Genomic DNA, 24613 nt, shown 5'->3' on the forward strand with positions numbered 1-24613 from the left:
GGAGAGACATGTCCATAGGTATATCGAGATGAGTTAAAAACCCTTTTTTACAGTTTGTGCCACCCAAAAAACGGGGGCGCAAGTTATGCAATCTATAGATTTGCATAACTTACGCCACCCAATCTCTTGCCACCCAAAAAATAGTGGGTTAGTGATGCTATCTATAGATTTGTTATGCAACTTAATTTACGCCTTTTTGAACAATGCAGGTATTCTTATCATCAATTTGTTGTGCAGGCATCCATTTTTCATTATGGATACATCAACATGATTTCTGGGCCATGTTGGTTAGCCCATCTAGCAGGCTATAGCGATGAAGGCTGCTAAGAGAACTATGGTGCTTTTTTCCTATGACCCCAATCTCAGATTACCCTTATGGCCCTCGGTAATGCAGCGAGGAAAACAATTTTGATTATATGAAAGGAGGCCGATATAATCAAGGTCATTGGTGATATTGAGTTTCTATCTCAATTGCGGAAGATCAAAAGATTTCTAGGGATTTGAGATTTCTGGGTGGGCGTGAACTAGTAACACATTCATGATATGCAAGTGAGCGATAACGAAGTGGAATTTCTGTAAGAGGGTGAATATCCGAGTAGCGACGATCAAAGAACAAACAAGTTATGGCATGAAGCTACTTCTAATCACAGAGGGAGCAAAGGGATGCAGATACTACATGCAAGTGAGAAATATCTTGCTAATGAAGTGTTTGTGTGTGGAAATACATTCATTTGAGTTGCATAATGATCAAAAAAGGCTATTGCAAAAATCTGAATGTAAAGAGGTTTTTACAGATGGTATTTAAACCTAATGAGATGAGATCGATGGCTACACGAGTAGTTCCCGTCTTCCTTTCATTGAGAGCATCCAAGTTAGACTAGTGTTCCATAACAGTGTGGTTTGAGGTTCTTTCACTTACTTGCAACAATGAGATCCTAAAAATGAATGTGCCTTGTAGGATTTAGAATTTGAGGAAGACTTTGCTACCTGCTACTGAATATGTTGCATAGGATATCGATCGAGTAGTTGCATGTCTCATCACATCGACTACGTACTAAAAGTGGGCGAGCTGACATACTAAAGAGTTACATTTGCACTCTTGAGATCAGAACGAGATTGAGTCAGAGAAATTTGCCATGTGCACAAGATTCATGATTGTTACCATTGTCTCTTCAACGATGGGTTCAGATCCCTCTCCAAACTCCAATCTCCTATCTTACTCTGATCAGAGATGCTTGGTGACTTTCATTCATGAGGCCATCTAACACAGAGACCATCTCCTCAAGACAGATAAATATGATCTAAGTTTACATCAAATTCCACTTAGAACATGATCACTGAGTTTTCCTAGCCAGATAGCACGGTCTAGCAAGCCCCAAGGAGATGGTGCAACCGAGGCCTAGAGCACTGGCCAACAGATCTTTTTTGAGGATCTACCTCCATGCTCACCAAACTCGATGCAAGGTCTGCGAGTGTGACTATGGCACTTGTCCTAGTAGGACCATAGCCAGGAGACCACAACGGACCGCACACACCAACCGTCGCCATTACTCTGTCCTGGACTTTATGCCACCTGACTCGTACATCATCGGGATCTTGCATGAGCTCGACTCCTTTACCAACATTCAAAGGTCCATCACAATGATGCCATACCACAGCTTCCTCTTCTCTCTCTCTCTCTCTCTCTCTCTCTCTCTCTCTCTCTCTTGCTCGCTCATTGATCACTTCTCATGAATGAAAGGATGTATAGTTTCATGTTTGAAAGTAGTTAGACAAGCCCTTGTCCATAGAATTCTTTTGTCTTCTAGTGACATTAAATATAGCATTTTATTTCTCTTTCTTTTTTCCACCCCTCTCGTCCTTGCTCTCTTTTCATTACAAGAGCCGTTGTAAATTTGCTTAGTTTTTCATTAGATTCAAGGCTTTCGCACGCATCTATAATGAAACTTTGGTCTCTTTCATGTACTTTATATTGATTTGATTTTACGATCTGTAATAATAATTGAAGCCTAATTGATTTTTATTAAAACCATATCATAATCACAATGCCACTCCTGTTTTACAATATCAAGACCGGCTGCTAATATTGAGTATACCACCTTTCCATGCTGAAGCTCTCACTCCGTTTTGAAAGAGTCTCTCGCTTCCTTGCTCTCTATAGAAAACTTGGAATTGCATAATTGACTCAAGTTTACCCACACACTGAAAATGGGGTGTCTAATATTTCTCCTTGCCGATGTTTATTCCTTGATATGAGCACACTACACTGCCATGTGAACCTAACTAGTCCAGACATGGTATGGTCTCACTTTAGTGCTTTACACACAGAATGGCATAATGTGACTCAATTTGTTACAAAAATAATGTCTCCAATCCTTGTTGATGTTTATTCCTTGATAAAAGCAATAATCTAAAAAGCATGGGAGCTCAATAAGTCAGTCTAGATTTTTTCAAAGATCAGGAAATCAGTTTCAACATATAGCCATAGTTTGCTTGCACTCACTGCACAGGAATTTAAGTCTGATATGCATGATCTGTGTCACGTTTCCTGCCTAGAAGGCTCTGGACTAGAATCAATAGCTCACTAAGCCTATCTGTTAACTAATTGAAAGTGGGATCCATATCACACGAATATGATACCCATCAATCACACATTTTCCAAAAGATGCAGTATCATAGCAACGAAATAAAGAAAGCTTCTTGCCAAATTGCAGTCCTTAAGAACTGAGGTAGGGTTAAAGGCATCTTACACAAGTCATTGAAAGAACACAGACCTCGTGCCATCTGACTTCAAGGCAATAGGAACCGCTTGAGGATTTTTGTTAGCATCCAATCACACCTTAAATGTATCTTTTGGCTGCTGACAGCAACAGTTAAAGATCTACAATCTGTCTCACAGATTGCTTTTTGAATAGCAATTCTGTCAAGAGCTCATCAGGATACCTTCCTACCTGACGACAGGATCGAAATAAGTTAAATTTCATCATGGCCCATTACTACAACCATAGCAAAATTCAAGCCCATTACTACCGCCATCATGTTGCCAACTATAGAAGACACTGGAATCTCCAGAAGTCCATTTAGCTCATGTGATAATCAATTTTATCAGATTCACAACCTAGGGGGGAAGTTGCAAGAGCAGCACTGAACAGCTTTATCCTTTAGACGGTAGCCAGATGAGCAGTGAACAATGTGCACACTCTGAATCTGGTTGCGGCGTCATAGAGCAAAGGATAACAAGCAATGCTAGGCTGAGAGCCTAAGGCGTGGTCAGATTTACACATTCACCACAAGGCAATAATGCTCTAGCAAGACCTGGCATTGAGCACCTCTTCATTTCAGAGACAAGGCAAGGCCTTCACTGATTCTCCTCAACTCAATGATTCCCCACTGCAAAACTGAACACATCTCACTTCAAACCTCTTCATTTCAGAGATGAGGCAACGCCTTTCCTGATTCTCCTCAACTCAGTGATTCTCCTCAACTCCCACTGCAAAACTAAACACATCTCACTTCAAACCCAGTCAATTCAAAATTTCAACTGGTCCTATACAATCCCCCAAAAAAGAATCCCTTCAAAAAACTAGCAATTCATGGCCACACTTCATGACCATACTTCTCTTCAAGATGGGCTGTTTTTAAAAAAAATATCAGCAACTCCTTATGAATACCCTGAGAAACATGGGTTCGAGGTACCCAGCAATTCTACACATACAGGAAGACACCAAAGAGAACACAGCTGCTAAGCTGTTATAAAAACAAGCATGGTAAGTCCATGATAGATTAATGGCATTCATTCCACTGAGTTTGCAAGAATTCAAGCGCTTGTCTTAGTGGCTTGAACTTAGAAGTTTACAGGGACTGCAGTGGCGAAAAGAAATGACACCTCGTAATACTTGATGAAACAAGCTAAATAAGATTGAGCCTAATACTTTTGTGGTGAGCCTGATGTTTGTCATGGCATGCTTACCAGCAACAGAGACTTTGAGTCTCACTCAAAGGTTGCACGCGCTGCCCTCTAGATTCTCAAAACCCAAGCATCATTACTTGCAAACGCCTTCTTCACCAACACTCAAGCCTTTTCTTAAACTAGCAGGATTTACATATAAAAAAAGAGAGCAATAAATTCGAGGTCAAATTTACATGGCATACCCAGTCCTCTGCTGCCTAATAAAGCAAGCAATCAATAAGAATAAAATTATGTACATAATGTCAGATTGGTGGAAATTATATGCAGAACAGGCAAGCTTACTCAATCGCCAAAAACTTAGGTCTCTGAATAAGCTGCAGCCTTGCAAATAGGGCACTGATTCTTCACAACCAGCCACTGCTTAATGCAAGCAGTGTGGTGACTATGCCCACAGTCGAGTTTACCTAGTTCATCTTCTTCCACATATTCCATCTGCACATGCCACATCTTCCATCATGTGGAAGGAAAGGAGTATCTTTTGTACGGCATTCACATTTCTACTATTTAAGGCACCAGAACTTTCACACTGTAATAGCAATTGGACATAGTTGTCTCACCTGGCAGATACTGCATTTGACTTCACTTTCTTGAGAGTCTGAACCTATTGAAACGTCTGAAGAGGAATACTTGCTCATTTTCAGGCAATTAGTTGTGTCATCCTCAGAGAGCCCTGTATTCACATTACCTATTCGTTCTTCTAAAGCGAGAAGCTCCTGAAAACAGTAAATTCAGTTTCAGCCGTCAGTCAATCTACAGACTTTCACTATGCACTTTACGTAAAAGGGATATGGCAACACCAATTATATACACAAGCTACAATACGTTTTCAAATTTATGTGCCTTGAGACTGGCTTTTCCAAAAATGACAGTTGTTGCTTACATTTAATTACGCAAAGATAATAGATTCGATGCCAAACCTCATAGGACATGTTGTCGACATCAAGCCGCATATCACTGTGCTGATCGGTGATATCAACCCCATTGTACACAATTGACTGATCTAACAGCTCCTGCACAGCCCAGGTTCACATGCTCATCCACCACAATGAAAAAGCTTTGAAGCTCAGTTTATGTCTGAAAATATAGGCAGGATATATATTATTATATATGCAGATTCAAAGATCCAGAAATCTGAGATATCAACACATAAAAATGAATCACCTACATGACACAATGTAAAAGAAACGGCTGCAGATAGGCAGGATATATATGGAGATTCAAAGATCCAGAAAGCTGAGATATCAACACATAAAAATGAATCACCTATATAACACAATGTAAAAGAAACAGAGCTCTGTGGCCGTGTGATGTATTTGTGCCATATTGGCTTCTGGCATTTTTGTCGTACACTCAATTTTCTTTCATCGATTGCATATAGTAGAAGAAGGACAACCTATGGAAATCTATTAAGGCATAGAGCCTCACATGTTTAATAAATTATTTATATGTTCTAAGACTGCACATTTTGAAAGCAACAGACACAAGTGTACCTACTTCGGCTATGGAACGATGACGATTTCCTCTCGCTGCTGGAAGGATTTGTACTCTCCGAGAAGGCATGTGAAGAAGACTTTGCATTGTTGATGCCAGACCACCCTCATCTTCTGCACCTTGAAACCATGAGGGCATGGGCGTTGCTAAAGGGAATACCCCATGCATGGATGAGGATGAGGCATGGCTATTTATAGAAAGTCCTGGTATCACATTAATTGGGGCAGCAGATGCTGTAGGAGGGAGCAGTCTTCCTTGAGAAGGTAAAGTAATGGACCTGTTTAATAGCACAGTGGAAAGATGTGCAGAAGAGCGTGAAACAACCGAGCCTGGATGGAAAAAAGAGTTAGCCCCTACATGTGAGACATGTGAAAGAGACCCTCTGTTATTGAGAGCTCTATTTACTCTGGCAGATGTGGCTCTGCCAGCAGGATCAATGGCGAACTGGTTTGGCAGTCGGCTTTCAATGGTTCTAATTCCATGCCAGCTTGAAGCCTCATGTGAAGAATTCATCATTTGATTTCCCTCAAAAATGCCAGAGGTGAATTCTCTAGCTGATCCAACAAAATTTGAGTGATTTATGCTGGTTCCTGAATAGTTATGTACACTCCAACTGACAGGATTTGAAGAGTTAGTGCACTGGTGCAGCGCGAAGGTTACATCAGGGGTGCTGTTAATATTTGCTGCAAATTCCACACCCTGTTCATTTCCCAGCATTCTAGGCATCAACATGGGAGGTGGCATAGTAGCTGTTGATCTTCTGCTGTCCCAAAAACGCAATGGCTGTAACTGCAACTGATTCTGTTCTTGTTGCATTAACAAAGGCCTTCCACGCATACACCTATTGGAGCTCCCGTATGGTGCTTTCAGTGTTGGACTACTCCTTAGAGAATGCAAGACCATCTCACCATCCCTGAGGTGGTGAGGCTCGGGGACCATAGGAGTAGAAGTTGCAGAATGGAGAATATCAGCATTAGCCCACATTGCGTTCCCCATCTCAGACCTGCTTGGTTCAATTCGTTCAATGGTTCCAGAAAGATTACTCTCCCATCTTCCACCGAGATTGCAACCTCTGAAAGGTAAAGATGAAATGCCAGCCATCAATCTCTTCCTTTTACAAGGGCTCCTCCCCATATTGCTTGTATGAGCATGTAAAGCAACATGGTTATGCACGGAATCGCCAGCTAAGTCACTGAGTGAAAAGCGTGCTATTCCTGTTTCGGAATCTGGATATGTACACCTTGATGTGTCTGAGACACTTCTTCCTTTCAAAGCAAAATGTCCCTGACTACCATTGATCCTGAGAAAAGATGCCTCAGAAAATCTTTTCCATTCACCCATATCATCAACAGGAGACTGTGGGCCAGCTGCATTCCTATAAGTTGTCATTGGACCCATGTCTGCAGGTTTAGCACACCTTAATGCTGAACTTGAATTCCAAGTGCCCACCCTGTCTCCCACCGGGACACCATCATGTCTGGGAATTTCAACACCAGCATTTCCAGTTGCCCAATTCGGTAGGAAACTGAAAGAGCTGCTACTTCCTGGTCCTGTAAACCCAAGGTTTGTATCTCTGGTCCTTGGGGGGATTCCTTCGAGCTCTAGTTTCATTCTATTAGACCCAGATCCTATCTGGTCCTGGCTTCCGCGAGAAGTCACGTCCATAGCATTCCACTGGCCCTGCACCAAGAATCCACAATTTTGTCGTTTTGAACTTTGAATATCTTGCATCACGGCCACACGAGAGGCCTCCCCAATGTATGGCCTTCTCCACGAATCACTTGTCCCAGTCCGAATTTCTCCTTCATCAAGGCGAATTTTCTTTGGAGCACCCCTATTCAGCATACTGCCAGGACAGGAACTCTGGCTGCCACTTGCTTGGAATTCAAATTCTCCAGAACCTGATACATAACCTTGCCAATCTGTTAGAAGAGTAAAGATTTTAGACTGAAGATATGCATTATCCTCCACCAACAAGCCCAGGATATTGAATATTGCATCATAAAAAAGTTAGGAGTAGAGCCATTATAATCACAATTGCAAGTAGAAAGAGAAGAGGGGAGAGAAGAAAAAGAAAAGAGACAGAGGAGATGGGAGAGAAGGAAAAAAATCCAGTTATTCTCTGACCAAGCTTGCTGAGAGAACAGAAAATGGGGAAAGTGAAATGCGTTTGAAAAAAACAAAATACAAACACCAATACAGTTGCAATATTACTTCACCCAGTCATTAAGTACAACATCCACTTTTTGGAGGACCACAGTATAGCAATCACCCTTCAGTTATCAGTAAGGCCTTTGGAGTACCAGCAACCAATGTATGGCTGCAAGCTGAGCAATGACTGGCTGTAAACTGAGTGGATTTATGGCTGCTAACTGAGTAATGGCTGTGACTGCAGATTGAAGGACTGTTGTTTCCCAAAAACGTGGTTGATTGCTGCTCCAAGAAGGAAAGAAGGAAGATAGCAGTAGCAGCACCAAGCAGTGTATATCGAGGGCAGACAAGGCTCCAAGCTAGAGGAGAGGAGGCATCTCAATGCAAAGGAACTTCAGGGCAGGAGGGCATCTCATAGAAAATGAGCTGCAACCGCATGCAAGGGGTCTTCCTCCTTCTATAGCCCGTTGACCGATTTCTACCTCCAGAAGTAGTGCGATGTAGGGGCTAGGATGGCATCCAAATAGTAGGTGGACTCAGTTTTGCTAAGCTGTGGCTTTGCAAAGCTTTCAAAATTCCACTTTGGTAGGTTGAAGGAGATTCCCCTTATTTTCAGTGGGCTGGAAGAGGATCGGTCTTTGCCATGACAAGTGAATGCCATATGCGAAGGATGGCCCTGCCACTTGTCAGTTGGAGAGTAATGCCATGTGTCAGATGATGGTAATGCCACGTGTCTCAAAGTTGTGGGTCCTATGCCATGTGTCTCTTGCCATGTGGTATCCTATGTCATGTCACTCATGGCATTATGCCATGTGTCATTCATGCCATGTGCTAATTATGTCACGTGTCATTTGCTGCTTCTAGGATTTTCCAGCTTTCTTCAAGGTCTCATACGTTGGAACTGTAAGTTGCACTTCAAATCTAACTGGCCCTCCGTATTCCTGGACTTAAGATCTACTTGTTCAGGGTCTTTGTTGCTTCATTTAATTTTAAGAAGATTTCGACTCAATTTGGTGAGTACCTGTTTATTGCTACAATATGGACAATGTTAAGCATCCCAAATTTATTAGTTTTCTCAAAATAGTAAGTTTTTTATGAAAAAAAATTCTTTGACTTTCCTACCATGGAATAGTCTCCTGGTTTGAATGCCTCACGTTTTTCCTAGATATCATTTATGAAATTGTAAAACGGAAAGGAGACAATGGAGTGAGAGAAGGGAGGGGACACTACTCTAGCGCACTTAAAAACAGCAGACTGACACCAAATGAAGACACCAACAGATTGAACACGTTTTTCCTAGGTTTTCGCTTCTCATTCTCACAATGACATAGCCCTTGAGAAGGAGAATAAAGAAGAGGCGGATCATCTGTGTCAGAGCCCTAGGATGTGAACACATGATAGATGTAGTGGAAGAGCGTCATTGTGCAGGAGGAGGGGGATAATTCTAGAGGAGGAGACACAGGAGCTCTTTGACAAGAACAGACGCAATGAGGAGGATAAGCTCTGGCAGCTAAGTGTAACCTTGAGGATGCTCTTACTAACGTTGACAAGGGACTTGATGACAAGGAGGGGCAACACCTACAAAATAATTTAGTCCTAAGGATTCTCTAAGTGATGCTGGCATGGGCAGACTAGCAAGGTGTCCCAAGCGCTACAAATAGTACACTTATTTGGAAGGCCCATAATCTAGATCATCTCTAGGAGGAAGACTGGATACTCTGAGCTAACCATCATCCTGAGGTGGTCACGGATTCACCCATCTCAATACCTTCTTTGGGATGTGCTCAACGACATGGTCTAGATCGGTCAGAAATGTTGGGCAGATGGCCCAGAACGAGATGAGTCAGAGCTCAAAAGATCCAAGGTGACTGAAGCATAAATGTTAATACGGAAAAAAAAAAAAACAAGAAGAGAGGAGCTGCAATGCTTGCAAGCATTAATTGAAATCAAAGGTAACTTTGCCCAACGCCTCAAAGTGGACAGGAGACATATCATAGATCTCATGCAAAAGCAATGCAATGTGCCCACAATAACCATGTTTGTCATTAGTAACTCATGCTCTCTAATAGACTACTCCACATCTGAAGGCATCAAAAAATTTTTAGCCACAATGTGTAGGAGGCTATGAAGCCTCAGTTTGCCAACTTAATGGTAGGAGGATAATCAAAATCTATGAACCAAAATTCAAGAATCACACTCAAACCCAAAGAATAAAGGAGGGACCTACCACCTTGAATGGAAGCCTTCATGGTAGGAGGATAATCAAAAGCTATGAACCAAATTTCAAGAATCACACTCAAACCCAAAGAATAAAGGAGGGACCTACCACCTTGAAAGGAAGCAAGAGAGGAAGTGTCTGCGAACCATTTGTGTGTCCGTGCATACAAGCTCCTCTTGTATCCCTCTGCTTCCAATGCCATAGATGGAGTCAGGGCTAGCCATGGTAGTCTACCTCATCCAGCTATCATGGTGTACCAAAGTCCCTGACCCTGTGGACCACATGTAAGACTGCATCAAGTTGTATAGGGATGGTCCCAAATTCTGTAAGTATGATCTAATGCAAGACCGATGGCTTGCTTCGAATCATCCGAGCGAGAAGCAGAACCTGGAATCTCTCTATGCGGGACCAATTTGTCTCCAATAAGTTAGTCAAAAGGGACAGTAGTACATCCTTTGTGGACAACTGAGTCCAAAAGAAAAGACTCGGTTCTGGAATCTTGAAAATGTAAGTGGAAGCATTGGCGCTAGAGTCTGGCTAGGCGGCATGTCCCCATCTCAAACGGCCCGCATGGCTGGTCGCATCGTGAAGAACGGACCTAAAAAGAGGACACCCAAGTATGTGTAGGATGCAACAATCTCTACCAAAGCCCCATCAATTCAAATCATATGTATCATAGAGAGACTAAAGCGCATCCAAATGTCCCTGAAGACCCTAAGCTGAGAAGGAGAGTAGGACCATATTGTCTACGTTTAGAAGAATCGAAATCAACGAGCCAGCTAATGAAGAACCTGCGTCTCCTAGAGTCGTGATGAAGGACTCGAGCTCGTCGATGTATAGGTGAAACAAGGTGGACGACCTTATTTGACTCCGATCGTGCTCATGATCTCCTCTGTCCACCCTATCAAAATCTTGACTCTACCTGATACTTGCTCATATAGTGCCTGGACTGCCTAGATAATGTCCTGATTGTGCCCAAGATCAAGTAGGGATCTAAAAAGCAACAATAAGCCCTCTGATTGTGCCAAAGAGTAGTATCGGAGGCTTTGCGGAAATCCACAAAGCAACTATAGCCCTATGCTTCCGTATCGGGCCTCCTCCTCAATGACATCCCTCGATGTGAAGATGTGGTCCAGTGTAGCATTATCTGCTCAGAAGCTTGCCTGCCCCATCGCTCTAAGTCCCACACACTCTGTCTCTGGAGTAACATGAGTGCCAAGTGCTGCTGCGTAGATCTTCGGCATGACATGTCCAAGCATGATGGTCCTATAGTTTTCCAAACTCATGGGATCCCTTGCCTTATGAATTGGAATAATAGTGTTGAGGGTCTAGTAGAGAGAAAAACCAATGCAAACTGCTTCATTGAATAGCTTTGCTAAGATTTGTGCTAGTGTACTAATACCATGTGAAATATACTCTATACAAAGCCATTCCTGAGCTTTGGATAGGCCATTTGTAGCTTGAGGGTAGAATGTTTGATATCACCGGTAGGAAGAGTGCACATGAAGTGCGGCGTGGTAGATGTGGAAGGTGTGGTTAGGGCTGGTGAGTAATGTCATAGAGTGTGCATGCGTACAAAGCCCTTCATGAGCTTTGGATAGGCCATTATGTAGCTTGAGGGCAGCATGTTTGATATCATCACTAGGAGTAGTGCACATGAAGTAGGGCACGGTAGATGTGGAAGGTGTGGTAAGGGTTGGTGAGGAATGTCAAAGTGTGCATATGCCCAATGATCAGGTCAGTGATAGGAGGTGTGGAACTCGACTCGAGAAACTTTTGCCAAAAATCCTTGGAGTTGTTACTAAACCAAATGTTCAATAGTTCTTCCTCATTCTGAGGGATAAAGTCTCTCTTCTTTCGACGTACGAGGCTACGATATTCTCGTGTATTCTTTATTGCACTCAAAAGATGATGCATGCTCTCAAATTGAGCTGACAGCGCAAGGCCTTACTCATCATTGGACCAAATATTGCAAGGGACTAATCCAATGGATGACGGGTGGGTGTATCTAGTGGTATGCGAGAAAAGCTTGTAGCAGTATCATGTAAGGAACGGGTGATAAGTGCAGTTCTATCCTCTATACTTGTGTTTCTCTGCACATGCATGTTCACTCATCTCCACACTGTTTCACCCACAAGCACGGCAGTGACGATCAGCTGCTTTCTTTTGCGTTGCCTAAGTCTTTTGGAGAGCTTGCTTGACTTTCTGATATGCTACATGCATGTTCTCCACATACTTATCGGCCTCAAAAATCATATATTTGTAAGCAAAATGGATGGGACTTTCTTCCCTCCTTCCACAATCCCAAATGGAGCCTTATCCATGGAAGTATGAACAGTGTTGTTATAAGCGAACTCCACCAAAGGCAAATACTATTCCAATTGTGTCTTATGCTGTGACCCATAGCATTTTAGCATAGTGGAGTTAGCCTCTTCTGACTGCACTTTTGTCTGTGGAGGAAAGGAAGATGAGAACTTCGAAGTAGTGCCCATATTCTTCTTCTTATTTTTTTGCAAAAATAGACTTCCATTAAGTATGAATAAAACCCGCCAGAGCAAGCTCAAAGCGGTAATACATCATGGCATGCATGAGAAAAAACTCCTCAAAAATATAAAGTAACCAAGGTTGAGGCTGAAAATGCCATCTCAACCCTGTGTACGACTCAAAGAAGAAATAGGAGTCCCTCCATTCCCCGAGAAAAGCAGCTCTTCTAGCAAAAGCTGCTCAAGAGGACCCCTACATGCCCATCCAGATGGCCATTATTGTATGTATAGAGTCTGTCCATATACTGGTCATAGAGTGAGAGGGGTGAACCTGGGATCCCTCCGATGCCTCTATGCACCTAGCTCTCCATATATGCCATGCTGATATACTCGCGAATATCTCCCAAGAAGAGTCCACCAAGGTATGTACAGCCCTGAAAGGTGAGGTAGGAACATCGTCCAATGCCTCTCAAAGAAGACCTAAGGCCCCGAAAGGGAAAGCCAAGCAACTGAGCCCCAAGTCATGAAGAAGAGGGAATATGCAAAAAAACTGAAAATCCTGACAACCCCCAGTAGGATCAGCTCCAAACTTGGATCTCCATAGGTTCATTGCAATCCCACCATGGATAGAAAGCCAAAAAAAAGAGAATGATTTTTCTATTCTTGTGGGATTTCCTTGATCGTTGGACACGAAGTGATTATTCCCTCTAGAGCTCAGTGGATTATTCTCTTGATTGGGAGACATAAGGTTGGCTTTCTGAACCTATACATCCCCAACAATAGAGGGAATCGTGTCCTTATGTGGAAGGAGTTCCTCTCCTGGGCACCCACTGCAGATTCATGGGTCATTGGAGGTGACTTCAACATGGTTAAGTTGTCTTCTAATAAAAAAGGGAGTAGAGAGGGTGGCTCTGCAGAGAACAGACTCGGATGCCTTCTTATTTCGTTTCACTGGCAGAGATGCTTGGAATGATGAGCCTTTCACACTCAAACTCGATCTCTCCTATTCTCGTGGTCGAACAGGAGACAACGGGTGCCTATACATGCACGGATTGATAGATTCTATGTTGATGATTGAGCTCTCGACAGAGGTGGGACAGTATGTATTGCCACTAGTGTTTCTACTTCATACCACTTTCCGGTAGTACTCATGATCTCTAAGTCTCACTTGAGGGAACATTCTACTAGCATTACGATTCCAAATGCCTTTTATGCAGAGGAGGATCTCACAGAGAGATGCCTTGCTTACGGAGGCTGCACAAATTTAGTGTCCCAGTAAAGGCCTATGATACTCTTGGGCACGTGTTACGAAATCCTAGGCAAAGCAATAAGCCTGCGATTGCAGCCCTTACTTTCTTATCTTATTCATGACATGCAGCCTGGTTTTGTGCATGGAAGAAGCATCTTTGATAATACCTTCTCATTCTGGGAGGCTTCACAGTGGGTCATGTTCAGTGGCCAGAGGTTGGCCATTCTACTCTCGAGCTTTGAGAAAGCTTATGACAGAGTAGATTGGGGCGTTCAGGAGGGCACTCTTCTTCGTTTTGGTTCTATAGATGCATGGATCATAGGGGTTTACTCTTTATACAGATCAGCCCACAGCCAGGTGCTTATTGGTGGTGTAAGGGGAGACAGTTTTGAGATCTCCAGATCAGTCCACCAGGGATCTCCCCTTGCTCCCTTTCTTTTTTTATTTGTGGCTGAAGCTATGAGTATCTGTATTAAGTCTCAAGCTGATATTTTTGGGCTGAGACTTCCTTTGTGGAGCTTTTGGATAGCAAGCTAGCATATGACATTGTTGCTTCCTTGGATACCACGCCACAGACGCTCAGTTCTTTTAGGACAACATTGGATTTATTTTGCACTGCTGCAGGGGCACATATCAATTGGCATAAATCCAATGGCTTTTGGATCAGTGATGAGGACACTTCGGTTTGGGTAAGTAACATAGGCTTCACTTGGATCGAGAGAAGTGTTCCTGTCGGATACTTAGGATGCCAGGTTGGCTTGGTCATCTCTCCGACACAACAGTTTGCTCCGGTATTGGAGAGTATAAGGAGAAAGCCCTTTTTTGGGGCTCTGCAAAGCTTGACCTTGCCTCCAAAGTAGTTGTGTCGAACCAGGTCCTTTTGGCCACAGCATGGTTTGTGAGTTCTTGATGGTGCCATTCAAGGGATTGCATCACTCAGCTTAAGAGACCGATAAGGATTTTTTTGATGGAGTGGACTTGATGGCGCAGATGATGTTACAGCCAAACTTACTTCGAAGACTCTCATTCTCCCCACTTCGGAAGGGGGTCTCAATATAATTGATCTAGATTTAAAGTATAGGACCTTGTTCTGAGGGGACTTATGCCTGGACAGGAGCCGGGGAAGGACTTTTTCATTCGCAGCATACAGTCATGCACACCGTCATCGAGAGGAGACTAGATGGATAGTATCAGATGGATTTTCACTTCAATCCATCTCAGATCTCCTTCCTCTACTCTCATGGCAGCTATCTTGAAAGGATGCGCCAACTTCAGGAGTACTCTTCAGAAAGGGTTCCCCTGCCTCTCACGAAGAGATTGATAGGCAATGACAGCTTCTTCTTTTTTGAGCACAGAGAATGTGTCACTTCATATTAACATCAAGTGTCTTATGCAAAAAAAGGTATATACCTAGATGAATCCACGAACATTCCCAAACTCATCCTCTAAAAACACAACATAGTGCAGTTTCAATCTCATGATAGTCACTCACAAGGTTGAAAACCATAAACTCCATCATGCATAGCAGGGACTAGCTACTATGACATCCCCACTGACGTCATCAGCGCCCAACAGTGGGAGTAGACCATAGTATAAAAATATGCTCTCACACATACAAATCCACACACCCACACATACTTGAGCATCCATTTATACAAAGTCTTCGTACTGAGTTTCTATCAGCACTCCGGAGGTGAAGGGCAGACTCAGCCATGACGAAGGCTAGCACTAAGGAGAAGGCTAATCAAAAGGTAGTCCAAAATCTCTTCAATCAAGCTACAACTGCTTGTGAAGTATATAAACATTTTCATTTTAGTCTCTCCCCAACGAGCATCTAAATCTAAATCTAGCTGTAGGGCAATGCACCATTTAAGATAGAAAGAATTATCACAATACCAGCAGGCCGCAACTTGGACGAAAACTTCACAAGGTGAAATTTGCATGTCCACTAATACGGCATAAGCATATACCTAGATGAATCCAGGAACATTCCCAAACTCATCCTCTAAAAACACAACATAGTGCAGTTTCAATCTCATGATAGTCACTCACAAGGTTGAAAACCATAAACTCCATCATGCATAGCAGGGACTAGCTACTATGCAAAAAAAGGTGTATATTCTTGTAAAACCTTTAGTATAGAACCATGAACAACAAGATCAGCCACATCAAAAGTGTCATCAAAGTCACCATCAGAAGTGTCACCTGAAGTTGTGACCTCACGAGTAGCAAGGTCTTCATCCCTAGAAGAGGGGCTAGAGTGCATGTCTTTTTTTTTAGGGAGGATCCTAGAAGCATCCAAGTTGGTACCAGCAAAATCAAAGTGAGCTTGGTTATGTCTGGCAACAGGGCAGCTAAGCATGTGGGCATCCAAGTCATTGTTGATCTATATAAAGTCCTCTTTGTATTTGGCTATCAGCCCTTCAATTCTCCTTTTTTCTTGCCCCACCAAGAAAGAAAGCAAATGTCAACATAAAAATCAAGTTGATTAAATTGGAAGTTATTCCTGGACATCCACATGTACCAAAGGGCATGGGCTCTAATTAGTGGCCAAGTTTCTTGCTTTGTTTTTGCAGCATCTCCCAAGAGAATAGCTTTCCAATTGACTCATTCACTTGTTTCTATCTTACTTTTCCAAACTCTTCTAGCAACAAAAAGATGGAAAATGTCCTCATTGAAGCCAGGGCATCTCAAGCATTTCCCATTACCCTCACCAATCCTAATCCTCTGGCATTGGTCCAAACAGCTTTGTACATATCAACCACATTAGAGCAAACATTTTGTCAAGGACACTCTTCAGCAAAATGCTACTGAATCTGGCCTTCCATTTGAGTTTAGTGTCATGAAGGTTCCATCTAGCATTCAGAACACTAAAAAGATCATCTATATCCCCAGAAGGGTAGGGATAGGAAAAAAAGGAGAGCTCCCCACCCAGCTGAACTCCCTACTTTAAACCAGAAGCTTCCTTCCTTATACTGTATGTCTCCCTCCCACAGCTGGAGTCTAGCCATGATCAGGTCTTGTTGTTGGTTGTTGAGAGCAAATTCCCTCCTTATCTCAGTCCAAGTCTTCCACCTGTAATCTTCTCTGTTCCACAGTTGTCCCCAACACTGAAGTCCTTTCTTGAATATGTGACAAGCCATTAAGACGCTTTCATCAGTCAAAGCAGGAATGAAGAAGAGTGAGGTCCTTAAGTAGGCACCTCATACATGCTCACTGACATCACTGATGACTTCAGAGCTCCACAATCATCTCCTCAATCTGCTCCTAGATTCTCTCAATCATCCTATGTGGCTCTCCACCACCTAATTGTGCTTGTGGGCACCTAACTGTGCCTCTAGCACTCACAAATAGAAACCAAGGTGTGCCTGAGGCATTCACCTTGAGATATCCCAACAAACCCCCCCTCAAGGAAATGCCTCAAGCTATGTCAAGGATACATCTAGTCTCATAGTTTCTCATGCCATCTCATGGTGGTCAAGGATAAATCTATGGCTAGGTTCTCATGCTAGCAAGGGTTCCCTTGGGTGTAAGGTAAACAAAAGGGCTGACCTCAGCTTTCTTACTCCCACCACAGAGGAAAGATCTACATATTCTTATGAATATGTCAAGTCTTGCCTTAGAGGGAGACCAACAAGTGAGGTAAAAGATTGCAATGGGATGAATGCATTGGTTTAGGACAAGTCTTCTGCCAGCTAAGTTAGCCTGAAACCCTCTCCATTTCTCAACCTTTTTTGGGAATGTGTACCCTCTCCATTTCTCAACCTTTTTTGGGAATATGTCCATGAACCAGTCCCATCCCTGTTTCATTGAAATGTCAAAACCTATAGGTATCCCAAGTAACCTGAAAATAGTACCTTGCTTGATTCTATGGCATCCTAGCTCCTTCAGCACTTCTTGTTCTTCTCCTCTGAGAGTGGCATACCCAACCTTAGTGTGGTTGATCTTGGATCCAGAGGCCTTGCAAAAAGTGTCTAAATAGTCCATAACCTTTTTAATATCCTGCTCATTGTTTCTAGGAGTAAGGTTGGTGTCATCAGCAAACTGTTGACATATCAGTTGCTTCCGAGAAGGTAGCTCCATGCCCTTCAAATCCCCTGCATTTCTATGACTCTGAAGAAGCCAACCCAAAGAATCAGCAGCTATTGCAAATAGTAGAGGTACTACGGGGTAGGGCAACCCTATCTAATGGATCTGTTAAGGGTAAAAGGTTGAGTCATAGCTCCATTCACACAAATCTTAGCTGAAGCATTAGTGAGCAGCAGCTTAATGTAAGAGATATACATAGGACCAAGGCCCATGTCTATGAGGGTTTGAATAATAAGCCCCATTCCAATCTGTCATATGCCTTATCAAAATCAACTTTAAGGAAACAAATATCCTGCTGAGTCCCCCTTGCATATTCACAACCCTCCCAGATATTGATTATGGCTTCTAAAAGGTGTCTACCTTTGATAAAACCTTTCTACTCTTGAAGGATTCAAGTATCCATTCTTTTTTTAATTCGCACAGCAAGAGCTTTGGCAAATATCTTGTAACCGCAATTAAGCATAGTGAGAAGTCTCTAGTTCCTTAACTCCTCTTTAGATCCCTCCTTAGGTATCAATTTAATGACACCACCATTGACATGAGGAGGAAGAGCCTCATCCCTGACACTCTCTTGCCAAAGAAGCAGCAGGTAAGGTCCAACAATGTCCCAAAACATTTTATAAAATTCAATGGGGAGCCCATCTTCCCTAGGAGTTTTGCCATCTACCATAACTTTAATTGCCTCCTTGAGCTCCTCCAAGGTTAGGGACTTGTCTTGGTAGACATTGTCAAAGTTGTGAATAGTCATCTCTCTAGCAAGTTTGCATATCTCTCTAGCTCTGTTGGCCTCATTATCAGGAATTGTTGAGGAGAATAGCATATTCTTGAAATGCATTTGAATAAGCTCTACGTTCTCTTCTGAAGAAGATACTAGAGTGTTATCTGCTTTTCTAAGCAAAGGTACTTCTTCATTTGACCTTTTCCTTCTTATAAGTTTGAAGAATTCTCTGGTAGGTCTGTCTACCTTACCGGTCCACCAGTCCCTGAAGTACACTTTTGAATCATTGAGAATAATTTGTTCTTGTCTCAACTCCTTTCTTTTTATAACAAGGTATGCCTGAGCCTGAAGGTGTCCCTGCCTGGCTAGCTCTTCTAAGCTGCTTCTCTTGTCTTAAATAAAGTCCATCCTTTTAGCTCTGATTTTTGTCATGTCCTTTCTAGCCTTTTTAACATCTCGAGTTTGCTCAACTGCTGTTAGCCAGGCATCAAAAGCAGTTCTAGCCTTAAAAAAGCACTCTGCCAGCAGATACTCTTTACACTCTCCTACACACTTTTTAACTCAAAAAGCTTGGGGTCAGCTTTGAACCAGGAAGAGGACTTTTGTCCTAGTCCAAAGTCACAGGTAAGAAGTACAGGTTCAGCTTTGAACCAGGAAGAGGACTTTTGTCCTAGTCCAAAGTCAGAGGTAAGAAGTACAGGTTTGTGATCAAAGAGGAAGAGGGAAGAGAAAATCTGATTTTTTATAAAACTAACTTGACAAATCAAGTCTTGTGAGAAAGAATATATATATTCTATCTAATCTAGCCTCTCTTCTATTCATGCCTGCTAGACTGTTGCACCAAGTGAAAGTGCCCTTCACTCCAGAATCCATAAGGCATAAAAGACTCTTTGACCTCTTCCCAAGCTGTAAGCTCACCTCCTCTAATAACAGTCCCTTTTCCAAGCCATCTGTCAGCACAGTCCTCCACCATATTACAATCTCCTAGGGCAAAACAATTGCCCTCTGCAATAAGCAAAAACTCCCATGTATCCTTTGTGTCCTGAATACTGTTTGGTGCATAAATAGAGATTAAGTTGAAGTCTTGCTCTTTAGTTGTACATTTGAGCAAAATCCATCTATTTTGTGCATCAAGAACACCACTTGGGATATTATTGTTGTAATGAGAGAGAACACCTACAGCAGTTCCTCCCTTACCTTCCTCATGCTAAGTGAAAAAGCAATCCCTTCTTTTGTCTGCTTTCCAAAGTTGGACCAGAAACTTTGACTTCTTGCAAAGCAAGAAAAGTAGGGGAAAGATTATTAGCTCTGAACCAATGAGCCAATTCATCTCCTCTACCAGGGTCTGTAAGACCTCTAACATTCAAAGAAAGAAAAGCTATCTTTTTATTTACCATTCTTTCTTAGCTCCTTTTTAGCCCTGGGGTTTGGGCTATTCAACTGAGGTGAGGAACCCTTAGCTTGAGACATTCTTCTCTTATTCTGAACAAGGGTGAAAGCTTTCCCTTGAACTGAAATGTCCTTTTTCCCTACATTCACGACATCCTGCTCATCATCAGAATTTTCCTCACTTAATCTTGCAGAAGTCATGACATCCTCTCTATTGATATCATCCTCAAAGTCGTTAGACCAGCCTGCTTCAACCTGAATTTCCATGTAGACACTACGATTTTCCTTAATCCACTCTTCAGTTTCTCTGTCAACAAGAGCCTCAAAGACATTTTTGAGAGAATAGGAGGAGGCATCTTCTCCTTTCCTTTATCCACAGTGGATTTAGGACTGGAGGAAGTTCCCACTTGAGGACTAGCCTTTTTTGAGGTGCTAGGAGGCTTAGGTTTCCACTTTTCTCGGACTCCAAGATTCGTAGGGGAAGGGGCAGCATTGGATTTAGGCTTGGCGCTCTTCTAAAGGCAATTTTTAACAGTATGACTAGCCAACCCACAAAGAAACAAGGATTTGGGAGATTCTTGTAAAGGAGTTGTTGCTCTCTAAAAACACCACCATTTCTATTGAGCATTACAAGAGTGCTTGGCAATTCTTCTGCTATGTCCATCTTAATGCAAATCTGAGGATTACCTCCAGGATTTATGAATTTCTATTTCTCCACATCTACAACCTCTCCAAGGCCACTGCACAAGCAGCCATACCAGGTCTCTCAAAAGAAAGACAGAGAATCCTTTTCTCAAGAATCTCACAATGGTAACAATGAGTCCTTTCCTCACCCAATTTGTCCTAACCCAACTCTCTATGACTGCCAGAGGAGGTCTGGCACCAGGGAGGTAACCAATAAGAGCATGTGTACTAAGCCACTCTATTAAGTCACACAGAAGATTATCATCGATGGTCACAGTGACATGCATACCTGAAGGAGGACTGTTGCTCTCTCCTGGAACACTCTGTGCTCCCTCTATATTCTTTCCTCCTCCTCCCGTCGTCTTTCCAACAGAGACGACCTGTGCGTGTGCATCTTTGATCTGAGCTTCAAGAGACTTCTTCTAGCCTCCTTCTGAAGTTCCACAATCTCCTAGAGACGTCTCTGCAAGTCTTCCTCCTTTGATATCGTCGTCGACAGGCCCACTTCGTGCTTAAGTTCCCTTTGCATCCTACAAGGGTACTCATCCAACACCTGCTCCACCTCCTTCTTGACCTCCACCTGCTCCACCACCTCCTTGACCACCACTGCATGGGGTTCTCCTTGGAGCTCTTCAACTTCCTCCTTGACCTCCGTCTTCATCATTTCCTGGGCCTTGAGCCTGAAGGTTCTGACCTTGACGCGTTCCCCCCACACTCCTGGGAGTAGCGTTCTTTCACGCAGGAAGAGAGAAAAACCTGCCTCTACACATCTACATAGCCGCTGCGTAAGATGCACGCACACTCCCTCCTCTTCTCTCGCGGATACCTAACATGGTGAGGCCATTTCTGAATGCTAGCTGAGGAAAATCTTGAATATGAGCTAAACAACACTTTTACCCACCAAGAGCAGGAAAGGTCACTTTCTGTCCGCCAAGAGCAAAAAAGCTCTCGTCATCAGTACGATCACTAAGGTGCTAGTCAAAAGGGGCCTGAGGGAGCTCTGTAGCTCCGTACTCAAGTCATAGAGGAGGCTCTAGAAAAAGACGTGACAAGCCATCACCATCCCCATCACCAGTCTCCATCGCTCTCCTCCATATGGCAACATTTTGGATGAGCATGGTAGACCATTTGGTGCCTCTCATTACATGCCATGGTCTAGTTGGGAGAGGGGACCTACCTCCCCTCTGGGTGCCGGAAATCTTTCAAAAAGTTTCCAAGCCTATGGTCTAGTTGGGAGAGGGGACCTACCTCCCCTCTGGATGCCAGAAATCTTTCAAAAAGTTTCCAAGCCTATTGGATGGAGGTAGATTACTTGCTCCACTTGGATCGCTGCATTTTCTCTAGTGCGGGCATTCCACTTCAAGTTATTGCAGTTCAAGATGCACATGAGGATGCCCTAGTTTTTAATGTACTTTTGAGAGGCAGGCTGTCCAGATTTTCAAATAACATCTAGCTAGAGAGAGCATTTAGCCAGTCAATATTGTAGGCTATGCAGAGATTAGTTCCAACTTTCATTAGTACCTGGATCATGATCCTCTTCTCATTTCCTTGGGATCTTGGAGACTATGGCTTTATGGAGGTGATCCCATAAAGTTCATGAAATGGGACCCAGGAGAGTGGGAGTGGATTGACGAAAGGCACCGAGAGAGGAGCCTCCCCTTCTTTCGTTACTATAGAGATTGGAGGCCCTCCACAGCTCCTCATAGTGCCCATATTCTCAAAAAGACCTCTCCAAGACAAACTCGTCATACGTACATCTCTATCACTAATCATAGACTGGGCCATGCCATGATACTTGAAGATGCTTAGCATGAACAATCTGGCCATATGATCCGCGATTATCTTCTTCCTTGCCGGAATGAAAAGAGCCTGCTTACTGAACTTGCATATCACAGTCTATAGGCCATCATTCCTTGTAGGCGTCCTAGGAAGATCAAAAATAAAATCCATAGCAATGCTCTCCCATAAACTATCCGGACTAGCTAGGTGCCTTCTGTCGGTCAAACTTGATCTTCTGACAGATAATGCATGTCCTAACCAAAGCCTCTAATCTCATCTCAAAGCTCCCCAATAGAAGAAATGCTTTAGTGCCTTCACCATGGCATCAATGCCTCTATCCCTGCATACGGTGGAGCATGACTCTCTCTCAAAACCTTAGGTCTCAACTGCTTTGAGACACAAAGGCGATCATGCAGCATAAGAATGCCATCTCCTAGAGTATAATGCTCAGGACACTAACCATTAGACAGCTGATCATAGATCCTTGCAAAATTTTCATCCTATGCATATTGATCCTTCATTGCATCCAACTCAAATGATAATATGCAATGGATACTAGTAAAACCTGGGTTTTCCTTGATAATGCATCAGCCACAACATTCTTTTTGCCCTCAACATCACTATCTGAAAGTAAAACATGGATGAGAAATTGGCCCAACGCATATGCTTCTCATACAACTTAGAGTCAGTGAGGAAATATCACAAGGACTGGTGATCTGTCTACACAGTGAAATCAGCTCCAAGCAAGTAATGTTTCCATGTAGAAAGAGCTTGAACCACAGCCAACAACTCTTTATCATAAATCTGGAAGTTTCTTTAAGCTTTTTGTAAAATTCTACTCTCATAGGCACCATCTTGCATGAGAACTGCACCAATGCCGATCTTCCCACATGCTTCACAATGGTCAGCAAAAGCTTTTCAGAGATCTAACAAGATCAACACTGGATCCGAAGTAAGCTTTTCTTTCAGCATTGCAAATGCTGCAATTTCTTTTTCAGCCCATGTAAAAGACACTCCCTTCTTCTACAATGCAGAAAGGGATAAAGCCCATGTAAAAGACATTCTTTTTCAGCCCATGTAAAGGACACTCCCTTCTTCTACAATGCATAAAGGGATAAAGCAATCTCAGCAAAATGACGTATGAACCGTCTATAGTACGACCATAAACCTAAAAGCTGCGTACATCATGCAAGTTTCTCAGCTGTGACCAACTGAAGATTGCTTCTATCTCAATAGGATCCAACGTACTCCATCCTTGGACACGATGTGTCCCAAAAAGTGGATCTCAAGTATAAAGAAGTCACTTTTCTTTGCATTCATAACCAGGCTATGCTTCCTGAGTTCTACAAACACTAGTGCCAAATGCTTTCTATGCTCTGCATCATCCTTTGAGTACACTATCATATCATCAAAGAAAGGGCCCACAAAAGATTTGTACTCCCGAAAGATTATAACCATCATTCAGTTAAAGGTGGCAAGAGCATTCGTGAGTCCAAATGGCATGACCAAGAACTCATACAGCCCAAAGGCTGTCTTAGACATCCTCAAGTCAAATGTGTATCTCGTGATACCCACACTTCAGATCTACATGGCTGAAAATGGATGATCCCTCCAACCGATCCAAGATATCATCAATTCTTGCAATGGGGAATCGATTCTTGATGGTTATCTTCTTCAATGCGCGATAGTCTATGCACATTCGCCATGACCCATTCCTCTTCTGGACTAGCAACACTTGTAAACAATACGGAGATGAACTAGGCTAAATCAGCCCCTTTGCATACTGACATACTGGCTTTGCAAAATTACAATCATTAGTTAGTCTCTGGATCGGCCCCTTCAATCATTAATAATCACTATTAACCTATCATCTCTGCATCACACTGCCTCCCTTCTGCAGTGCCTCTCTCTGCTCCCTCTCCCTGCCTCCCTTTTGCGGTGCCTCTCCCAACTCCGTCTCTGTCTCTCTTTCTTTTTCTTTCTTTCTCTCCATGAGTCCCCTTCACTCAACTCTCTCTCTCTCTCTCTCTCTCTCTCTCTCTCTCTCTCTCGTCCCCCTCCCTCCCTCTCATATACTCACTGAGGGCAGCGGAGGAAACGTTCTGGAATCCGAACTCTCTCAAAATGTCACGATCCATTAATTGAGGGGAGCTTTGTAAAAATCATCACCATCCATTAATTAACCTCTATAACCTGAGCTTAGCCACTCGGTCATTAACCACAACTAATACTAATTATAATTTTTCCATCATCGTGGTGACATACTCAGCCCCTTTTCTAATAAATCCTTCACATGCCTCATGATCTCTTCTTGTTGGACTGCAGTAACTCTATAAGGTGGCTTATTTTGTGGACTACTACCTCGCCCTACATCAATACCATGATCCTGAGG

At 42.9% G+C, this 24613-nt stretch overlaps 1 protein-coding gene across 3 annotated transcripts in view; it reads right to left on the bottom strand.

The window, feature by feature from the left end:
* Positions 1–2935: 2935 nt before the first annotated feature.
* The window catches only part of LOC147904622 (uncharacterized), a 54032-nt gene continuing 32354 nt past the window's right edge, over positions 2936–24613 (bottom strand). For 2 of the 3 annotated variants that reach the window (XM_087387643.1, XM_087387627.1), the window contains 4 exons: positions 5465–7362; positions 4888–4980; positions 4528–4683; positions 3639–4402 (listed from right to left, as the gene is read on the bottom strand). In XM_087387643.1, the coding sequence (XP_087243769.1) occupies positions 4268–4402; positions 4528–4683; positions 4888–4980; positions 5465–7362 (2282 nt within the window). In that variant the 3' untranslated portion in view covers positions 3639–4267. Of the gene's footprint in view, positions 3491–3638; positions 4403–4527; positions 4684–4887; positions 4981–5464; positions 7363–24613 lie in introns of those variants that run through there. The other variant, XM_087387634.1, reaches the window with a different exon arrangement.

Source organism: Dipteris shenzhenensis, chromosome 2 (genome assembly GCF_047967505.1).
Source record: "Dipteris shenzhenensis isolate YYH24624 ecotype China chromosome 2, Dip_SZ_1.0, whole genome shotgun sequence".
NCBI lineage: Eukaryota > Viridiplantae > Streptophyta > Polypodiopsida > Gleicheniales > Dipteridaceae > Dipteris > Dipteris shenzhenensis.